The sequence below is a fragment of the Sturnira hondurensis genome, unplaced genomic scaffold (assembly GCF_014824575.4).
Source record: "Sturnira hondurensis isolate 20B ecotype Veracruz unplaced genomic scaffold, ASM1482457v3 Scaffold0014384, whole genome shotgun sequence".
Lineage (NCBI taxonomy): Eukaryota > Metazoa > Chordata > Mammalia > Chiroptera > Phyllostomidae > Sturnira > Sturnira hondurensis.
In genome coordinates this window covers 41,123,894-41,142,395 of record NW_028087015.1, presented here as the reverse complement: position 1 = coordinate 41,142,395, position 18,502 = coordinate 41,123,894, and the positions used below count along the sequence as shown (strand labels likewise).

The window sequence follows — 18,502 nt, the reverse complement described above, 5'->3', positions numbered from 1 at the left end:
TTTAACTCCTGGTCTCGATGTCCATCATCTCGTTCTTCTGGTCTCTCCTCCCTCGTCCTGTCTCCTGTGAGCCCTGCCGTGACTCGTGACTCGCAGTCTAAAACAGAGTCAACACGCCCTCTTTGGGTTCCGGCAGCCTTGACCGTTTCCTTTTAACACTTCTTCCTTTTGAAGTCACCTTCCTCACGCCTTCCTTTCTTTACGTGTTATTTGTCTGTCTTCTGTAGAGACACGAGCTTCAGGACAGCAGGGTTTCGTCTGACTCTTGGGCTGTGTCTTCCGCTCTCAGGACAATTGGTGGCACCTACGAGGCTCTCAGCATGTATTTACGGACTGTTGATAAAGCTGCTATTTTGGGCTGTGTGTTGGTTAAATAGGTTTCTGTGGATTAACTGTCGTTTATTACATGGTATCTCTGGGGGGATTCTGAGAATGCATTTTATTTTATAGCCCAACCACAAGGGCCTTCGAGAACACCATTTTCCTGTGCTCCCCCTGCGTGAGAATGTGGCACTTGAGAATCATTGCTCTTTTCTAGGTCTCTCCTTTCCCCATAACCCATTACCTTTCCCCCTTGTCCTCCAAGTTGTTTTGTGTGCAGAAGGCTTGTGTGTATACAATAGAAAATAACAGCATACTTGTCACAGTATAGTGGCTTAAGGGCTTGGAACTTAGAGCCAGGTGGCTCGTTCCTTTTCCCCGTCCTGCCCACATTGACCGGCATTGTCATGTTAGGGAAGTACTGAGCCTGCCTGTGTTTAAGGGTCCTCTTCTGTAGAAAATGCCTATCTCATAAGTAAGTTCATCTCATCGCACTGATGCGATGAACTTACTTATGTAAAGTACTTAATATGGTGCCTGCCACGTAGTAAGCACTCAATAAATATTAGCAATTATTGATACTTTTGTTACAATTTCTCAATTATTCTGTATCCTTTCTTGGTAATATATTTTCTCACTGGTTATATTTTTGCTCTGTGGGGTTCTTGTGAGGCTGAAATCCAGTGATGGATACAAAAATACTTTAAAAATTAGGTGTGGTCTTCAACCTGCAGCCAGGAGACAGTGTCAAGAACTTGACCTGGACAGCCCCGCACAACTGGAAAATTGGTCAAAAGCTGTGAAACATCTGTTTTCAAACATTGGCTGATAGTCAGCATAGAGGGTTGGGACACAGATGAGGCGATCCCTGCACCCCCCTTACTTTCTGCACGAAGGCAATTGCCAGGTATAAGCACTTGATGGGGAAACCAGATATACCACAAGGGTCTTGTTGAGCGCAGGGCATGGGGACTGGGCTTGGGGAATAGTGTCCCTGACAAGAGGTACCTACTTCAAGACAGAGCTTCAGAAATCCAAATGAGGCTCCCTTGAGCAGTTGTTGAACATCAGGCCGTTCAACTGCGGGGAAAATTCCACAAATCCAGGTAAAAAGACTGGAGCGTTTTGAGCTGAACTGCTGTTAGAGTTTATGTAGACCAAAGAGGTAGGTGTTTAAGCTTGAACCACACAGAGTAAAGGGTTTGGAGGTCACCAGGGACATTAGCTGGAGTCCACATGGAGTCCTTGTGCCTTAGTAGGGGAGCACTTTGTCCTGGAGGGAAGGCTTCTCTGCGCCTGTCCTAGCAGAGCTTAGACACGGATTGGGAGGGTTCAAAGGGATAGCATGTCAGAACAGAGCCCCAAAATCCCATACGGTCCATAAAAGGCTCATAAGCCAATAGTGCTGATAAAACGAAGTAGTTGGCAATTGAAATTTTTAAAAACTACCATTTACAGTGACCACTCCAAAACAAAATAATTAGGAAAATAACTCAACAAAGTGTGTGTAAGAACTGTACACTGAAAATTTAAGAAGACCTATCTAAATTGTGTTTTGTATATGTATATGTGTGTATACACACACACCATGTTCCTGGATCAGAGTAAGTTTTGTAAAGACATCAGTTCTCCCCAAATTGCTCTGTAAACCCAATGCAGTTCTAATGAAAATTCTAGCAAGCTTGTTTTTGTAGTGACTGACAAGCTTATTGTAAATTTTGCATGGAAATGCAAAGAATCTAGACTAGTCAAAAAATTTTATGGAACAAAACATACTTAGGGAATTTATACTGCTTTATTCCAACACTTAACGACATTCTTGAGTGATGGACCTTTATAGTACAGTCACGCCTCAGTACTTGTCAGCTTCCAAACTTGTGAAACTCTGTACATGTACATTTTTTTTAAAGATTTTATTTATTTATCTTTAGAGGGGAAGGGAAGGAAAGAAGGAGAGAAACATCAATGTATGGTTGCCTCTTGTGTGTCCCCTCGTGGGAACTGGCCTGCAACCCAGGCATGTGCCCTGACTGGGAATTGAACTGCAATCCTTTGGTTTGCAGGCCTGCGCTCAGTACACTGAGCTACACCAGCCAGGGCTACTTGTACATTTTGACAAGAAGAAAATGTTTTGGCACTTGCTGCTTGCTCACCATTCGTTGCACTTGCTTGACCTTGTATGAGTCACGATGGTGCTCCACAAGGAAAAATGCTTCATTAGGTACTTGCCGATTTGGACACTCGTCACGAGTTCTAGAACAAATTAACGAGAAGTGCCGAAGTACCACTTTATTAGTGTAAGGATAGACATATATACCTGCTCTGTCCAGAAAATATCCAGCCGCACACTATGGAAAATATTTTTCCCTTGCCTGCCACCCCCACTGACTAGTGCAGTGAAGTTGTCATTGCCACACAGGCACACTCCAGTCCACTCGCCTTGGCTGCCAGGCTACATTGATGTCATGCAAACCGTTCTCATTATACTAACAATGGCTGGACTTTTTGTGGACAGACCTTGTAGGACAATGAAAAGAACATAAGGTACTGAAATGACTCATATATTTGGTCAGTTGATCAAAAATGAAAACTTCTGGCTATCAAAAGGCATAATTATGAAAATGAAACATCAAGCAGAGTGGAAGAAAAGATTTACAATATGTATCTGGCACAGGACTTACTCCTAGAGTATATGAAGAACTCTCACAACTATCCCATTAAAATGCCTGAACAGAAGCTTTACAAAGAAGATAGGTGAATGGCCAATAAGCCCATGTAAAGCTGTTCAGCGTGATTAGCCATTGGGGAATTTTAAATGAAAACATACTACTCTGTAAGCACCAGAATGCTAACATTGGAAACACTGACATGTCAGGTGAGGATGCGGAGCAACTGAAATTTCATACCTTGCTGACGAAAATGTGAAGGAGTTTTTACTACTTTGGAAAACAGTCTGGCTCTTTCTTACAAAGTTAAACATATACTTTATTATACAACCCAACAGTTCTACACCAAGATATTTACTCAGGAGAAATGAAAACTTATGTTCATGCAAAGACTGATCTAACCATGTTCCTAGTGCTTTATTCATAGCGGTCATTAACTGGAACGAACCAAAACGTCCATCACCAGGTGAATGGGTAATTAAATTCTTGTATATCCATCCAGTGGTATCCTAGTGAGCAATAGAAGGAATAATTGATGCACTCAAGAATCACTATGCTCACAGAAAGAAATCAGAAAGAGTGCATGCGGTCTGATTTCATCTGTGCAAGTCTCTTTAGAGACAATGTAATCTGTAGTAACTGACCATCAGTGCTTGTGTGGACCAGGAACTGGAGGGGGTGTGACTGAGAAAGGACACAGGAACTTTGTGGGTGGATACAAATGTTCATTTTTGTGATGGTTGTAGAATGTATGTGGATGTGTACATTTGCCAAAATGCAGCAAAGAGTAGGGTTTAAATAGGTACATGTTTTGTTATGTAAAGTGAACCAAAGTTTGATTAAAAGAAACAAACTTGAAGTGTTAATTTTCTATTTATTTTATATCTTTCTATAAATGTTTAGGATGTGTTTTTTTCTATATTTGCTATTATTCATAAGTTAATTGATGGAAGGAACCATTTAGATTTGAATGAAACTCTCAGTCTGGATGTTGCAGATTTGGGGTCTTGATCGTTTCACCACCGAGTCGGCTTTCTTCTGTGTGTCCTGTGCTCTGGGCGTGGTGGCAGAAGTCCCAGTCTCAATCTGGAGGGTGGGTCGGGACTTTGCAGTTGCATGTACTCACAGATCTGGAGTTCGAATCTCGCCGCCTCAGTTTAGCATTTCGGAGGATGGTAACAGTCACGTAATGCTTTCGGGGCTGTTTTTGTGTGTGTGTGTTTATGAAATGGTGGTGAGGATGACGTGCGACAAAGTATGGAGCAGCTTCGCACATGGAGTGGGTGATAGTCCTTAGAGTGGTGGAGAGGTGGAGGCGCGTCTGGGGAAATTGCTCAGAGCAGGAGGGGGCCACTTCTGTGTCCCGGGTATTTTCTCTTGCCCCTCGTGGTTTTCTTTTTCTTCCTTTTTTTTCACCCTTAGTGTTTTCTCATTTGGTTGCATTTGGCACATGGAGAGTTGCCTGAACACATTAAAAGGAGAACGAGCCAGTGTGTCTGTGGCATCCTTCCTCCGGAGGAGGCCTGGTTCTCTGGCGTCAGCCTCCTGCTGCCAGTTTGCTTCGTTAGTACCTAACTGTACCCATGCTTAGAACATTCGGTTTGCAGTGGGATGCTTTTTAAACTCTGGAGCTCTGCCTCGTAGTGTTCGAGATTCTTTGTGACCCCCAACTGGCTTACTCTCATTACCCTCAATGTCTCGCTAATCCGGGTGCTGTGTGGCAGTGGTGTAGTGAGTTTCTGTTGGAGTGTGGGTTTGGAAGTCCCTTTACCTCCATTCAGATCCTGGCTTCGGCATTTCTGTCTGTATACACTTTGTCAGATTATTAACTTTTTAAGTGTCAGTTTTCAGTTCTCAGGTGTAAAGTGGTGAGATTTGATTACGTCTGGGAGATTAAAGAGCAAGTACCTGTAAAAGCTTTAGCATGCCCTCTAGTGCCTAGTTAGCTCTCAGTGCATGCGTTTTATTATTTTTAGATATTATATTTTAGGATTTTATGTGTGCTTGGTGTGTTTCATATGGTGTTAAAGTTTTGTGTAAGGTATTTTGTTTAAACATCTTTTTCTAGAATTATTACTAACTGGGATATACTTTGTCAATGGTTACAGTGTGGGTTCTAACTCTGATCTGTCGGCTTCTAAGGTTTCAACCACTAGATGGCGGTATTTGATTGTGTAGCTAAGTGGTTGGTTTTTTTTTTTCTTTGAAAATTAGTGTGTCTGTATGAAGCAGGAACATAATTAGAATTTACCATGAACTTGTCTTTTGTGTAGAAGTGAACTGGAGGGTGATTGGCTGCGTGACACACATTCTCTTGAGTGGCAGTATGGCTGTGTTCTTTGACGGCGGTCCTCGTTTCGATGTGTGTTGCTCCCTCCTTTGACCCCTTCTCACTGGTGCGCCAGCGCTCCCGAGAGCACCCACGCGTAAAAGCTCCCCTCGACTCCGCGTGCCCTCCCATTTCTCTGCCCCGCTTCTGCACAAACTCACGTCTTGATGAGTCACCTTCTCGGTCCATTCCTGTCGGGTTCTGTCCCCACTAACCCACTGACCTACTCTTACAAAGATCACGTGGCCTCCACCTTGTCACATTCAGTCCTGTGGCCCTGGGCTCATTTCCCTACGTCTCACCGGTGAGCACAGCCGACCACTCCCTTCCTTCCGCAACACACCCTCCCGGATCCGCGCGCTGTCGTGCTTTTTCTTTGTTCGTGTCGCCCCTCAGTCTCCTTTGCTTAGAACGCCCTGTGCTTCTTGTCCTTTCCACGTGTAGTCTCCCTCCTCCAACTTACACGCTCTCCTGCTTTCAAGCTCTCCTGCTTTCAGCACCGTTGGAGACCCGTGACTGTCGGGCGCCCCTCCGCCGTGCCCCGTTCCCATCGAATCCCAGACTCTGGTCTCCGATGATTGCTCACACCCACTTGGGTGTCTGATTAGTATTTCAGACTTAACATGTATTGAACAAGACTCTTGATTTTTCTCCCAAACATCTGGTCCTTTCTAGTCTTCCCTGTGTCAGTAAAAGTCCTCTCCCTTTACCCAGTTACTGAAGCCCAAGTACCAGGAGTTGTGTTGGTTTAGTGCCGGCCAGAGGTAGTCTTCCCCAGCCACCTCCAGCTGCTGCCCCTTTGAGACCATGAAGTCCGGGCAGCTGCTGCTGTCCTCAGAGACCAGCGAACCCCACATGTGGTGCTGACAACGAAAGGCCAGCCCACCTCCACGCTGGCGGTGGGGACCTGTGGGGACCCTGGGTCACACACCCAGGAGTGTTAGACTGCCCAGGAGCCTGCAGATAAATATTCTTTTTCCTTCCTGGCACTGGACTGTTTCCAAGACACAGGTGTCACGCAGTCTCTCAGAAGTTCTGCAAGATTAGCAATCATGGGGGTTGGTTTTTGAAACTGTTTCCAGTTTGACATACATCTGGTGTTTATTCTTCCTCCGTCCTGCCTCTCTTCTCTTTTTTGCCCCTCACCCTTGCTTCTCTCCTCCCCACAGAGGTTTAGCTTAGGCCTGACTGTTTCCCAGGATATTCAGATTCGGATGATAACCTGGATTCCTTTCTTTCTTTTTTTTACTCCTTTATCCAATCCAAGTTAACTTTATTTTTTAAACATAGTCTAGCCCCAGTTGGTATGGCTCAGTGGATTGAGTGCCACCCTGTGAACCAAAGGGTCGCTGGTTCAATTCCCAGTCAGGGCATGTGGGTTGCAGGCCAGGTCCCAGGTAGGGGGTGTTTGAGAAATATCAACCACACACTGATGTTTCTCTCCCTCTCTTTATCCCTCCCTTCGCCTCTCTCTAAAAAGAAGTAAATAAAAATCTTAAAGGAAAGAAATGTTGTCTAAATCTCCTTTATCCTTCCCTCTGTTTTCATTGTTGTCACCTGGTCCAATCTGTCATTGCTTCCCTAGGTCACCTGTGTCACCTGCTAACTGGTCTCTTGTGCGCATTCACACACACCTACCATCCACTCTCCTCCTTTGGGCCCCACTGATCTCTTCAAAATGTCAATCAGTTGGTGTCTCTGTTCCATAAAAACTCTCCGGGTTCCTCACCACATATCCCGTTAAATCCATCCTCATAGCCAAGGCCCGCTGGTCCCTAGGTGACTGTGGCTGTGGCCTGCCTCCTGCACCTCCCCCGCCGTCCTCCTCTGTCGCAGCCGTGCTGGCGGTTTCCTCTCCTTTCCTCGAGATGGGGGTTCAGTCTCCTTGGACTCCTTCCGTCCCTTGTCAGGAGTGAGCTTTCTCCAGACCCTCAGTTGGTGGAGGCGTTTTTGACATCACACCTCCTCACATGCCTTCCGGGACACCTTTCCTGACGTGCGTTCTGCGCAGTCGCCTGGTCATTCCTATCACATCACTCCGTTTTTTGTTTTTGTTTTTTTATCATGGCACTTACCATATTTAACCTGTGTTTATTGTCTTATCTTTTATAAATTTTACTGAATCTATTGGGGTGACATTGATTAATAAAGTTACGTAGGTTTTAAGCGTGCAATTCTACAGTACGTCATCTGTGTATTGTGCCTTGTGTCCACTACCTGAAGTCGAGTCTCCTTCCGTCACCATTAGCCCCTCGGTACCCTCGTCCACCTGTTCCCACCCCCTAGGTCCATTTGAGTCTTGTTGAATGCTGCAGCCTCGGTTCTCAGAGTCCTACCTGGCCCAGAGTACGTGCTCACTAAATATTTATTAAATGGATATGCTGATAACTGTAGAGCTCATTGAACTTGGAGTTCTAGTAAATTAGAAATCTAACTGGGGGCAAAGTGGCTGAATGCTTGGACGTTTCTTCCCGGTAAATGAGTGTGCTTATCGGGCTCGCTCACCAGCTGCTCCTCCCTCAGGGGAGGCTGTTCCCTCGCCTGCGCAGGGCAGCCCCTGGAGCCTCCTCTCGCTTCCGTCCTGGTGCTGGTTCAGCTGGGTACCATTAAGGCTGTCTTCAGACTGCCTGAGTCAGACTTTGGCCACTTATTAACCACGGTGACTTCAGAGCAGGCCTTTAATCTGCTCAGGCTTCCAGGCCAGCAGCTGCAGGAGGGCTCGGTCAGCCAGCGGGTCAGCCAGCGTGCTCCACACTGGTGTGGAGATGGGAGATGCGCCGTGGAGCGCGTCTGCATTATGCCCTCTGAGAGCGTATTGTGAGAGACCGTCGGTGTTATCGTGTGCCCATGTTGCAGAGCTCCAGGAGGGGGACCTGGGTGGCGTTGCCCAGTGGGCGGAGAGGCAGAGCCGAGGGAGAAATGAGGGCGGAGGGGACTCAGCAGGCCAGCAGTGGTGAGGTGAAGGCCCACCATGCTTGCTTCTCTTTACTCAGAGGAAAGCGGCTCAGTCTTAGTGCAGGACGTCCCTGGTCCCCTGCCACTGGGGCCTCCAAGTCATACTGACAGCTAGAAACGCCCCGCACGTTGTCCTAAGTGCCCCCCCTGGCCTTATAACTGCCTCCGGCTGAGTTAGGCAGAAGAGAAGACCGAAAGTAAAAGGACGTTTGACAGATGTGACAAACATCAGCAGGAGTTGGGCCGAGCGGAGCGGGGCTGGCACACCACAGCCTGCTTTGATGACGTTCTGTTGGGGCACTGCCGTCGCTTTTGTGTCCGTGGCGCCTGTGGCCGATTGTGTGCCATGGTGAAATTGAGACTGTAGTTGGGGCAGACAGAGACTGTGTGGCCCACAAAGTCTGAACTACCCACTGAATGGAGCTTTTGGTCTAGAGCCCAAAGACCTGCAGCCCCTTCCTCGAAAGGCACACAGGCTCTTGAAACCTCAGACCCGCCCCAGCTTCTTAGGCCCCCCTGCTTCCTTGTGCCTGTATCCCAACCCCTGGTTCTGGGAGTTCGTGTAACTCCTGTACCTGGAGTGGTGAGAGGGAAGAAGTAGGGTTAAGGTGTTTGCTGCTTTTGTATGGGGTAGACTTTTTAAAAACTTTTTGTAAAATATACATACGATTAGCCAGCTCCTGTCCTCCCTTTTCACGTCTTCCATGCTGCTGTTCGGTGCTTCCCCAGACTTCTCTTGGAGAAGGTGAGACAAATTAGTGCCATCTAGTATCACAGGCTAGCTGCTCTGGAGGGTGTAGGGTGTGTAGCTAAATCTTTGATCTCTGGACTCTTTAGTAAAGAGAAGATAAAACTACCTGGAGAATGAGAGAAGTATTAAATGGGAGGGGCATTGGGGAAGCTGGAGAAAGCTGTGGTCTTGTAGTTAAAGAGCTGGCTTAAAATCTCGGTTTCTGCAGGACTGGTACCATGTGCCTTAGCATTGGCCCTGTGGCTGCTTTCCTCATCAGTAAAATGAGAATGAACAGAGCCAGTCCTACAGGGATTTTGTCAGTAATGAGTTAACTTTTCATGAAAATAATTGTACGTTAAGAAATTACATTTAAAATGCCTTTGAAAACACAGACTTTAGAAATGTAAGTGTTACTGTGTGGTCAGAGTGGTGTTCATGAAGAACAGGGGTGTTAAGTGGGTGCTGGAGTTGAGAGAGAGCCTTTGAGTGGGCGCAGGGGAGGAGGAACAGAAGGCCAGCGGTGCAAGCGAATGGGCGCTGGGCACTCGGGCGAACGCAGGCCTGGTGTGTGGCAGGGGCGCGGCACAGGGGCAGCCGAGGGGAGGCCGGTGTGCGTGGGGAGCACTGGGGCCGAGAGTGGACGGACAGGCCAGTGTTGGAAGAGGTGTGTCTGCTGTGCTTAAGGCCTGCAGCGTTTACTGCCTCTGCGTCAGGTGGAAGATCGTCAGGAAAAGGATCATCATTAAGGAACAAGGTAGTTTCCCGAGGAAGAAGACAGAACACAGTGTGTTTCCAAAAGCTCTTCGCGTCAGGTCTGCAGTAACATTTGGAAATGTTATTAGGTAGGCTTGGAAGCACCTCTTGCTTCTAGAGGTAATATTGAAGCTTAGTGGATAATAGCACGAAAAGATTGCATGTCTTTGAGGTAGCTATATCTATCTGTCTATCTGCCTATCTGTATAATTTTATTAAGAACATTACACAGAATAGCTGTAAGTAATCAGAAATGGCTGTAAACTATAGTGAGAATTGTTGAGTGTCATGTACTTTATTTCCCCGTTATCTGTTAGATACGAAACCTTTCAGTTTTTTCTGAGGTGTACTCTGTGTGATCCTGTGGATTTTATACTTTATATTTTATCACATTAAAAGTACTTCTTACTAAATTTATTGGAATGACATTGGTTAGTAAAATTATATAGGTCTCAAGTGTGTATATTCATTACCTCTCACGACTCTGGGGTGGCGGGCTCAGCAGGGTGGTTCTGCTGCATGTGTGTGGTGTAGGTCACTCCTGTGGTTTCACGTGGCCCGTCTGTGGTTGGAACAGCTCGAGTGTGCAGTTCTGTGACGTGTCATCTGTACGTTGCACTGTGTACCCACCTCCCAAAGTCAAACTTCCTTCCATCACCATGTGTTTGGCCCCCTTTTCCCTTCACCACCCCCACACCTGTTTCCCTCTGGTGACTGCCACAGTGTTGTCTGTGTCTGTGAGTTGTTTGTCTGTTTTGTTTATTCATTTGTTCCTTTGTTTTATGTCCCACCTATGAGTGAAATCATATGGTTCTTCACTTTTTCTCTCATTTTGCTTAGGGTGATATTCCCAAGGTCCATTCATGCTGTTGCAGATGGCGGTATTTCATGCCTTCTCATGGCTGCGTAGGGCTCCGTTGTGTACAATACCACAGCGTCTTTATCCAGTCCTCTGTTGAGGGCACTGCGGTCGTCTCCATGACCTGGCCACCGTGCACAGTGCTGCAGTGAATGTGTGGTTGCATGTACCTGTCTTTGGGATTTTTTACTTTAATAGGCTGTTGGGTTTAATTTGCTAATCCTTGATGTAGAATTTTTGTATTTATTTTGTGGCCTAGGAAGTTTTCAGTGATCAGTAGGGTTCTCTTTTCTCAGGTAATATATCTTTCTCAGCATGAAAGTGTACTTTGTTTTTATTGCTGACCTCTCCAAATGTGTTGAGATACATTAGACTGCATTTCTCAGTGTGGAATGAAAACTTTGCTTTAGGCACTGGCAGCTATTTTCTCGTCAGGGGCTGTTCCACATCATGCGAATGCATCCACCCTGCACCGAATTTTTTTCAGATATTATCGGTATGTGTTAGATGCTGCTGTGTTGGGTGCTACAGCTGCACACTGTGCTAGGGGAGCACAGTACCTGTCGCATTGTCTGTGTGGGACTTTGGGTTAAACAAGCACAGAAATACATGTACACTTGCAGATTGTTCTGTGAAGCACAAGAACTGGGTGCCCCGAACCAGTCTTCCCCAGAGGGATTAGATGGGGGGCCGCAGGACCCTTCCTTCAGGGGGCAGGGCGACAACGGGGTGGGTTCATCTGGGTGAAGAGAGGGGGTCCTGGAATATTTTTTGCTTTTTTCATATTTTGTTATTTTATCATAGAGGCAAATTAAGGCATCTTATTATAGTCTTGCCTTTTGCTGTGTGTATATTTATTTGATCCAAATTATTCCATGATACCCGAAGTTAATTTCTGGTGGGTTGTACTTTGTAACATTTAGGTGTACACTAAATGAGTGAATAGTGTAGATGGTAAAGTGTTTTACGTGATCCCGGTATCTGAAGTGTAAGTTGGGAGATTAAAATTGTGACTTTTTACTTATTTCAGAGTTTATTGTCTAGTGCAGCAAGTTGAATAGGGTTGTTGTTTTCAGTCGAGTAAGAACTGAGAATGGGGCTGTAGTGGGTGGGAGTTGGCATCCTTGTGTTAATTTGCTTCGGAAAGTGACCTTTGCTCAGTATATGTACACCTTTGTGTAATTTCAGAGTTCCTTCCCCCTGTGTCCAGAGTGAACTGAGCCAACCCGAATGGTTTGTTCTTGTCAATAATAAATGAGAAACCTAAAGAACTGTTTGTTCTTTGTGTAAGTAAATAGTTTAAATTATTACTGAAGTAGATTTTATGCCTGAACCTAATCCTATGTCCAGATACTTTTAAAAAATGATAGTAAATAAAACTCAGCAGTTTAATATTTTCTTAATGTTTGTTTTTTATTGTTTTTGTAAATCCTCACCTGAGGATATGTTCATTGGTTTTTCGAGAAAGAAGAAGGGGAGGTACGGGGATGGAGGGGAGAGACAGACAGAGACAGAGAAAAAGAGAAACATTCATTGTTGTTCCACTTAAATGCCCTGACTGGAAATTGAACCAGCAACGTTGGCATTTGGGAGTGACGTTCTAACCAACTGAGCTTACCTAGCCAGGGCGTCAAGTTCAAGCTTCTTATTCCTTCTTTGGATGTTCCTTTTTATCCTCTCCTTTGCTAAAAGGTACCAAGTGAAGTGCTCGCATCTTTTCTTTACCCTCCTTTTTAAATTAAAAGTATGTTTTGCTGAAAGGATGCTACTCCAGCTGGAAGGCTGAGAAAGGAAGGATGGGAAGAATGGGACCCTTGAGGAATTAGCATGAGAATCCAAGCAGTGTGGTCTGATAGGTGTTAATGGCACAGAAGCAGCTAGTTAATTCTGTATGGTTGGTGGAACTTTATATATATATTTATTTATTTAAATTGGAAACTCTTTTAAAAATATTTTAAAAATTTCATTTCTCTTTAGAAAGGAAAGGAAGGAGAGAAGGAGAGAAATATCAATGTATGTTACCTCTTGTGGGTCCCCTGCTGGGAACTGGCCTGCAACCCAGGCTTGTGCCCTGACTGGGAATCGAACCACGATCTTTTGGTTTGTGGGCCTGCACTCAATCCACTGGTAGCCACACCAGCCAGGTATTTTTTTTTTAAGATTTTATTTATTTAGACGGAGAGGAAGGGAGGGAGAAAGAGAGGGAGAGGAACATTGATGTATGAGAGATATGTCTATTGGTTGCCTCTCACACATTCCCAATGGGGGACCTAGCCCATAACCTAGGCACGTGCCCTTACTGGGAATCGAACTGGTGACCTTTCAGTTTGTAGGCTGGCACTCAGTCCACTGAGCCACACCAGCCAGGTCTAGTTGGTGGTATTTTAGCAGATTAATTGGAATTCATAAACAAATAATTTTAATAGCACCTGAAAATTACCTTAAGTGGCTTAATTTGAATTGCTTTAGGCAGGGTGTAAGCTAATATTAATGTGGAAATAATCTAAAAATAATCGGGAACCTCAGATTCCCATTGAGGGTAATGAAGAGCCATCGTGGGACGCGGTGGTTTAGCTACCCCTGTTCACCACCTGCCGAACACAAGGTGTGTGCAGAGCGCCCGAGCCGCCCCCGAGGCCTGTGCGGCTGCCCACAGGCCTGGCCTGGCACCGTGTCCCTTACCGGAAAGCCAAGCAGTGCAAGAGTTTGAATGGGCGGAGGAAGAGCACTGACAGGTGGCCCCCAATGACACTCTGTGTCTCCCCTGTTCCGCCCGTCTCGGGACCCTGGCTCTGACAGATCGTTGAGTTTGGCAAAATATTTGCTGGAGAAATAATTTTTAGTTAGTAAAGCTCTTGGAACAACAAACGAGTTGTTGCAGGCAACGACATCATTTCTGATGCAGGCAGAGGCAGGTGGTAGCAGGTGGTAAGAAAGAGGGCAATAAATGGTCCCACTGTTCAAATCACTGGTCATCCCTAAACTTTGAGGCAGGAGTCTTTCGCCCAGAGTTAAACACGGAGTTCCGGCAGATACCTTTTCAGGACTCAGCAGGGGCCCTGCTGGGGAAGAGGGTCTCAGCACTGGTCCAGGCAGCAGCTCTGACCGCCCCCTCTGCACATTCCGTTGTCGTTTGCTTGGGAACAAAGACGGCAGCCTTTGCCAAGTGAATCTTCAGCATGTCCTTGCTACACGCAGCCTGCTACTAGGAGACAGCGGTGGCCACTGCTGCAGCCTGCAGTGGCAGTTAAGGGGGGCTTTGGAAAGCGCGCTCCCTCCCTGTCAGCCCTCGCTGCTGCCAGCACGGAGTTGGCTCTGTGGCACGCTTGTTCCAAGCTGGCTGTAGCCCATTTGTCACGTGGGGGGTGGCAGAAGATGCTGTAGATGGTGTTGCCTATTTGTATTATTTACTAGTAAATGAACTCTGTAGCAAGGTGAAAACAGAGAATGTGCATTTTTATGAGGGAGAACTCCCCAAAAGCAGAATTCTGGAGGGTGTGGGCCCTTGTAGTACAGGCTTCCCCCACTAGGGAATGTTCTAGGATTCCATCTGTATCAGTGTACCAGCTGGTGTTGTGAGAGGCTGTGTTCAGCTTCAGTGAATTTTTTTGAGGACTCTTTCAACATGCTTGTCCATTTCATGAGGGTGAGTTATGAGTGCACCTGCCCACACCACGCTGAGTGCTCAGCAGTTTTTGACCAAAAACAGCATGACCCCCGTGCCCCACCCTCCCTGTTCATCCCATCTCGCCCCAAGTGACTTTTTTTGTTTCTCTGGATGAAAAAAGCCCTCAAAGGGAAGTGTTTTGCTGATGTAGAAGAAGTGGAACAAAAAGCAGCAGAGGCACTAGCAGGCATCGAAACGAAGAGTCCAAAAACTGTTCTGAGCGGCGGGAAAAAGTCTTGCTGTGTGTATTGCCTCCAATGGAGAGCACTTGGAAGGTGGCTGAAGTTTCAACGTGTAAGAATAAACACACAGTTTTTTATAAATAAATTCTGTTTTTTGGGAGTCCCCCCTCGTATGTTCTTCAACTTTGTGTTTTCTACCAAATTCTGTCTTTATTTCTTTAGTTCTCTGCCTCTGCTTAAAAATCAGGGCAGATCAGCTCACATTTCTCTTATGTTTGCTTTGAATTTTCTTACCTTAGTTGGGAAACGATACCCAAGAACACATACAGAGAACATGAGGGGTCTGGAAAGTAGGTAGCAGGAAGTGATTCAGAAGAAGATCGCATGCGATAGGGATTAATATACTCTAAGAGATATTAAAAGTGGTTCACACCCCAGAATGTTGCTAGTATTACCTGGGGAACTTTAAAAAATGCGGGTGACGGAGTCCCACTCTGAGAATATCACTTTTCACTGATCTGTGGCAGGGACCGGCATGTGTGTGTTTTTTCTCCATAATCCCTACAGATCATTGTGTACGTAGCCAGAAAAGAGAACGGGTGGGTTATGTCTTTTCCATTTAGCTCTAGAGAGCAGAACTGTAGCACTGGGGGACAGTACAAGACAGAAAAGCACGATGAAAACTGTTCTGGTAATTAATTAGAACCGTCTCTGCATCAAAGTGTTCACGTACACGTGAGTTAACCTTTGTGAAGGCTGCTGTGGAGGTGACTGCTTTGGATAATGTGCAGGACTTAGTCATTCCTTAAATTTATTTTTTAAAAAGGAAGAGTGCTTCTGTGCTTCTGCAGATTTGGCATGGAGTGTGCCAAGGTCAGTTGTGGGCATACTGAGTTTGAGATGTTTTGGGGACATCTAGGGGGAGGTGTTGGTGACTTTGAGGCTTTGGAGCTCAAAGGAGAGACGTGACCAGAACATCAGGCGGTGGTGGGAGCTGCACGCTCTGTCGTTGGTTTGACCCGTAGTTCACAAACTACCGTGCATTACTCATGATGAGCAGGACACGGTCTCCGCGTTCATGGGGCTTATTATGGACAAAGAAACGTAAAATGGAAGCATTTCTACAAAATTACCGGGGCTGCTCCTTAAATGGTCATCTCTGTCGGCCAGACTGCTGCCTTCTAGAGCCCAGGGTTGCGACTAGATTGTAAATTCCTCAGAAAAGTTTTTTATAATACCGAGCTGGCCAAAAAGTCTGTTTAGTTTTTTCTGTAGAAGACACATTCTTTGTTTTCACCAATAACTTTATTGATTTGGGTATTTTGAGTGTGTTGGCTCTCTCCCCCTATTGGTCTCTAGTGGGTAGAGGCCAGGGTGCTGCTGAACATGTTCTAATGCATAAGACAGCCCCATAGCAGAGAATTATTGACTAAAATGTCAGTATTACCGAGAATCTGCGCAAACCACTTTTGACTGTTCCATCAGTCCCAGCACCTTCTCCACACACTGCACAAATCTTTTTCTGCGTTTCAGTTGCATTTTTACTTTTCTTGAAATAATAAACCATAACGCTCCAAAAATGTTGCATGTTTTCTTCCATCTTCAATATTAAAATGGCTGCACAAACCTTCACCAATTCTGACAGTTTTTTTTAAATGCATGCTGATAGGACACCTGTCACAATACAATTTAACGGAATTGTTTCAAATGAAGTTAAAGACAACTAAGCACTACTAGAGCCATCGTATGGGAAAAACTAAATATACTTTCTGGCCAACCCAATTCCTCTAAAATGGATGATAGCACATGCAGATATTCAGGTTGATGAAAAAAGAGAAATTCTTCTGATTTATGAGCCCAGGAAATAAAATCTTAGAGAAAGATTTTCAGGATCTCTTTTATTTATATTTTGTTTTTTTTCCCTTTTGCTGTCCTTTCTCTTTATCTCCTAAATTTTCTCCTTTTTTAACATCATTGTTATTAGTCCTTAATAGAGGTATTTTTGATGAACGATTATTCCTTAGTATCTGGTTTTCAAATTTGGTGACATACTCTCAAGAACTTACTAGAAGTTTGAACTAAAGGTAGCTTTCACATCTGCAGATACCGAGAGGCGATTCAGAAGTGGGATGAAGCACTGCAGCTGACCCCGAACGATGCTGCGTTGTACGAGATGAAGTCGCAGGTGAGGGTTACGAAGGATTTCACTTGGGTTATGCCGTTGTGTGGTGTTTGGTGAGCAGCGATGGACCAAAGTAGCATTTTGTTCCATTTTCTTTACTAAATACAATTTATTTGGGAAAAATGTTGTGATGTCATTTATGGCTTTTCCGTATGTGTCAAACTTAGAAATTTGTTTACCTTCACAATGAAGTTGACTGTTCTGCAACCTGACCGCGGTAAGGCGTGAGCAGGTGGACGTCCTTTACGAAGTCACCGCTGGTCTCCGAAAAGGGTGCAGTGGGTTTGCTGTCCTCGGAGACGGGTCCTAGTGGGCTTGTCAGTGACGGCGCTGCTCCAGTGGATTGGATTCTAGCGGATGCTGTTTCTCTGAAAGTGGCCTAGTTCTTAGCAAAAGGTCCAAATAGTCTGATTTTATCAATAGTTTAAAAATAGCCTCTGTATTTAAAAATACAGTTCTGGTATTTGTGGGAAAGTCCACAAACAATACCTCTGAGCGTTTGGACTGAGTTACCCAGGAGGCCCTGGCGTGTGGAGCGTGTGTCTGGCCGGGAGCAGTCGCCGTGCTGCCCGCTGCCACCGCCTGGCAGACTTCTTTCCGGACGGTGGTCTCGGACCGGGTGCCCTCCTGCCAGCCTTGATTCTAGTTTATCCGGGAAAACCCAAGTGAATTACGTCTGCTGAATAAAAGTGGTATGAGCACCTTCATTGGGATATTTTCAGCCTTTAATATGTACTTATTAAAGACAAGACTTGTGGTGAGTTGTATGAAATGAGTTATTTAATTTGGAACCTGATAATGATGGTTGTGTCAGAAATTTTGTGAAATACATATGGTCCCAAAATTATAGACGAAATCGGCCCTTTGCCATAGATCGAAGATGGAAGGTGCTGGGCCCCCTAATTTTTCCGGTGTGTGTGGTGTGAAGAACCAGTTGTGCGAGGGCCTGTGGCGTGTTTGGGTGCTTTTTATAGCAGGAGGGTGTGCCCGAGGGACAGGAAGTGTGGTTGAGCAGATTTAAATTTACCTAGTGTAACAGCAGGGCCTGGGGCGCCCTAAATCCCCATTACAAGGAGGATAAGTAGAAGTGGACCTGGGAGCTCAGAGAGCTCTGAGCTGCTGTGGTCGGGTGTGGCCACGTGGTTTCGGCCAGGTGGACGGTGGGGTTCAGAACTTGGAGAGGGAATGGTTCATATTTTTATAGTGTTGACGTTTTAGAGACAGGAAGAAGAATATAATTCCCGACCCTGGGCAGCACTGGTGGGGGTCAGAACCACTGAGATGCTGTGGTTACCAGACTAAAAATACACTTTTAAAAATGAAAAGGGTGGTTTCTGTGTGGTTATCTGTTGGGAGTTTGCTGGTCCGTGGGCATTGCTGACAGTTGTTTCTGTTTTTGGCCGTAGGTCCTCATGTCGCTTCATGAAATGTTCCCTGCAGTTCACGCAGCGGAGATGGCTGTGCAGAGGAACCCGCGTTCCTGGGAGTCTTGGCAGACTTTGGGGCGCGCACAGCTGGGATTAGGGGAGATAGTCTTGGTAAGGAAGGCACACGACTGTAATGCTAACATTTTGTTTTGACAGGTTTTGATAAAAAGTTAAGCATTTATCAAATTTGTGCAAAAAATAAATAGCGAATTACCTCTTAAAGGGTAAACCACAAACACAGATCAGAGTTACCACTATTTTTTCCATCATATCCACCAATTATATCAGGGTCAGAATATTTTTCAGGTACTTGGAATCATGGAAATTAATTAAAAAATTAACACAAAATATTGGCATTTGGTAAACCTCATTTAAATCTGAAGTAAGTAACTTTGGGGGTAATGCTTTTCGTCCTTAAATTTCCCACA

At 45.5% G+C, this 18,502-nt stretch overlaps 1 protein-coding gene across 3 annotated transcripts in view; it reads left to right on the top strand.

The window, feature by feature from the left end:
- The window catches only part of TTC33 (tetratricopeptide repeat domain 33), a 30,066-nt gene that overhangs the window by 7,480 nt on the left and 4,084 nt on the right, over window positions 1-18,502 (top strand). For all 3 annotated transcript variants that reach the window (XM_037063229.1, XM_037063227.1, XM_037063228.1), the window contains 2 exons: window positions 16,569-16,650; window positions 18,054-18,185. In XM_037063229.1, the coding sequence (XP_036919124.1) occupies window positions 16,569-16,650; window positions 18,054-18,185 (214 nt within the window). The remainder of the gene's footprint in view (window positions 1-16,568; window positions 16,651-18,053; window positions 18,186-18,502) is intronic.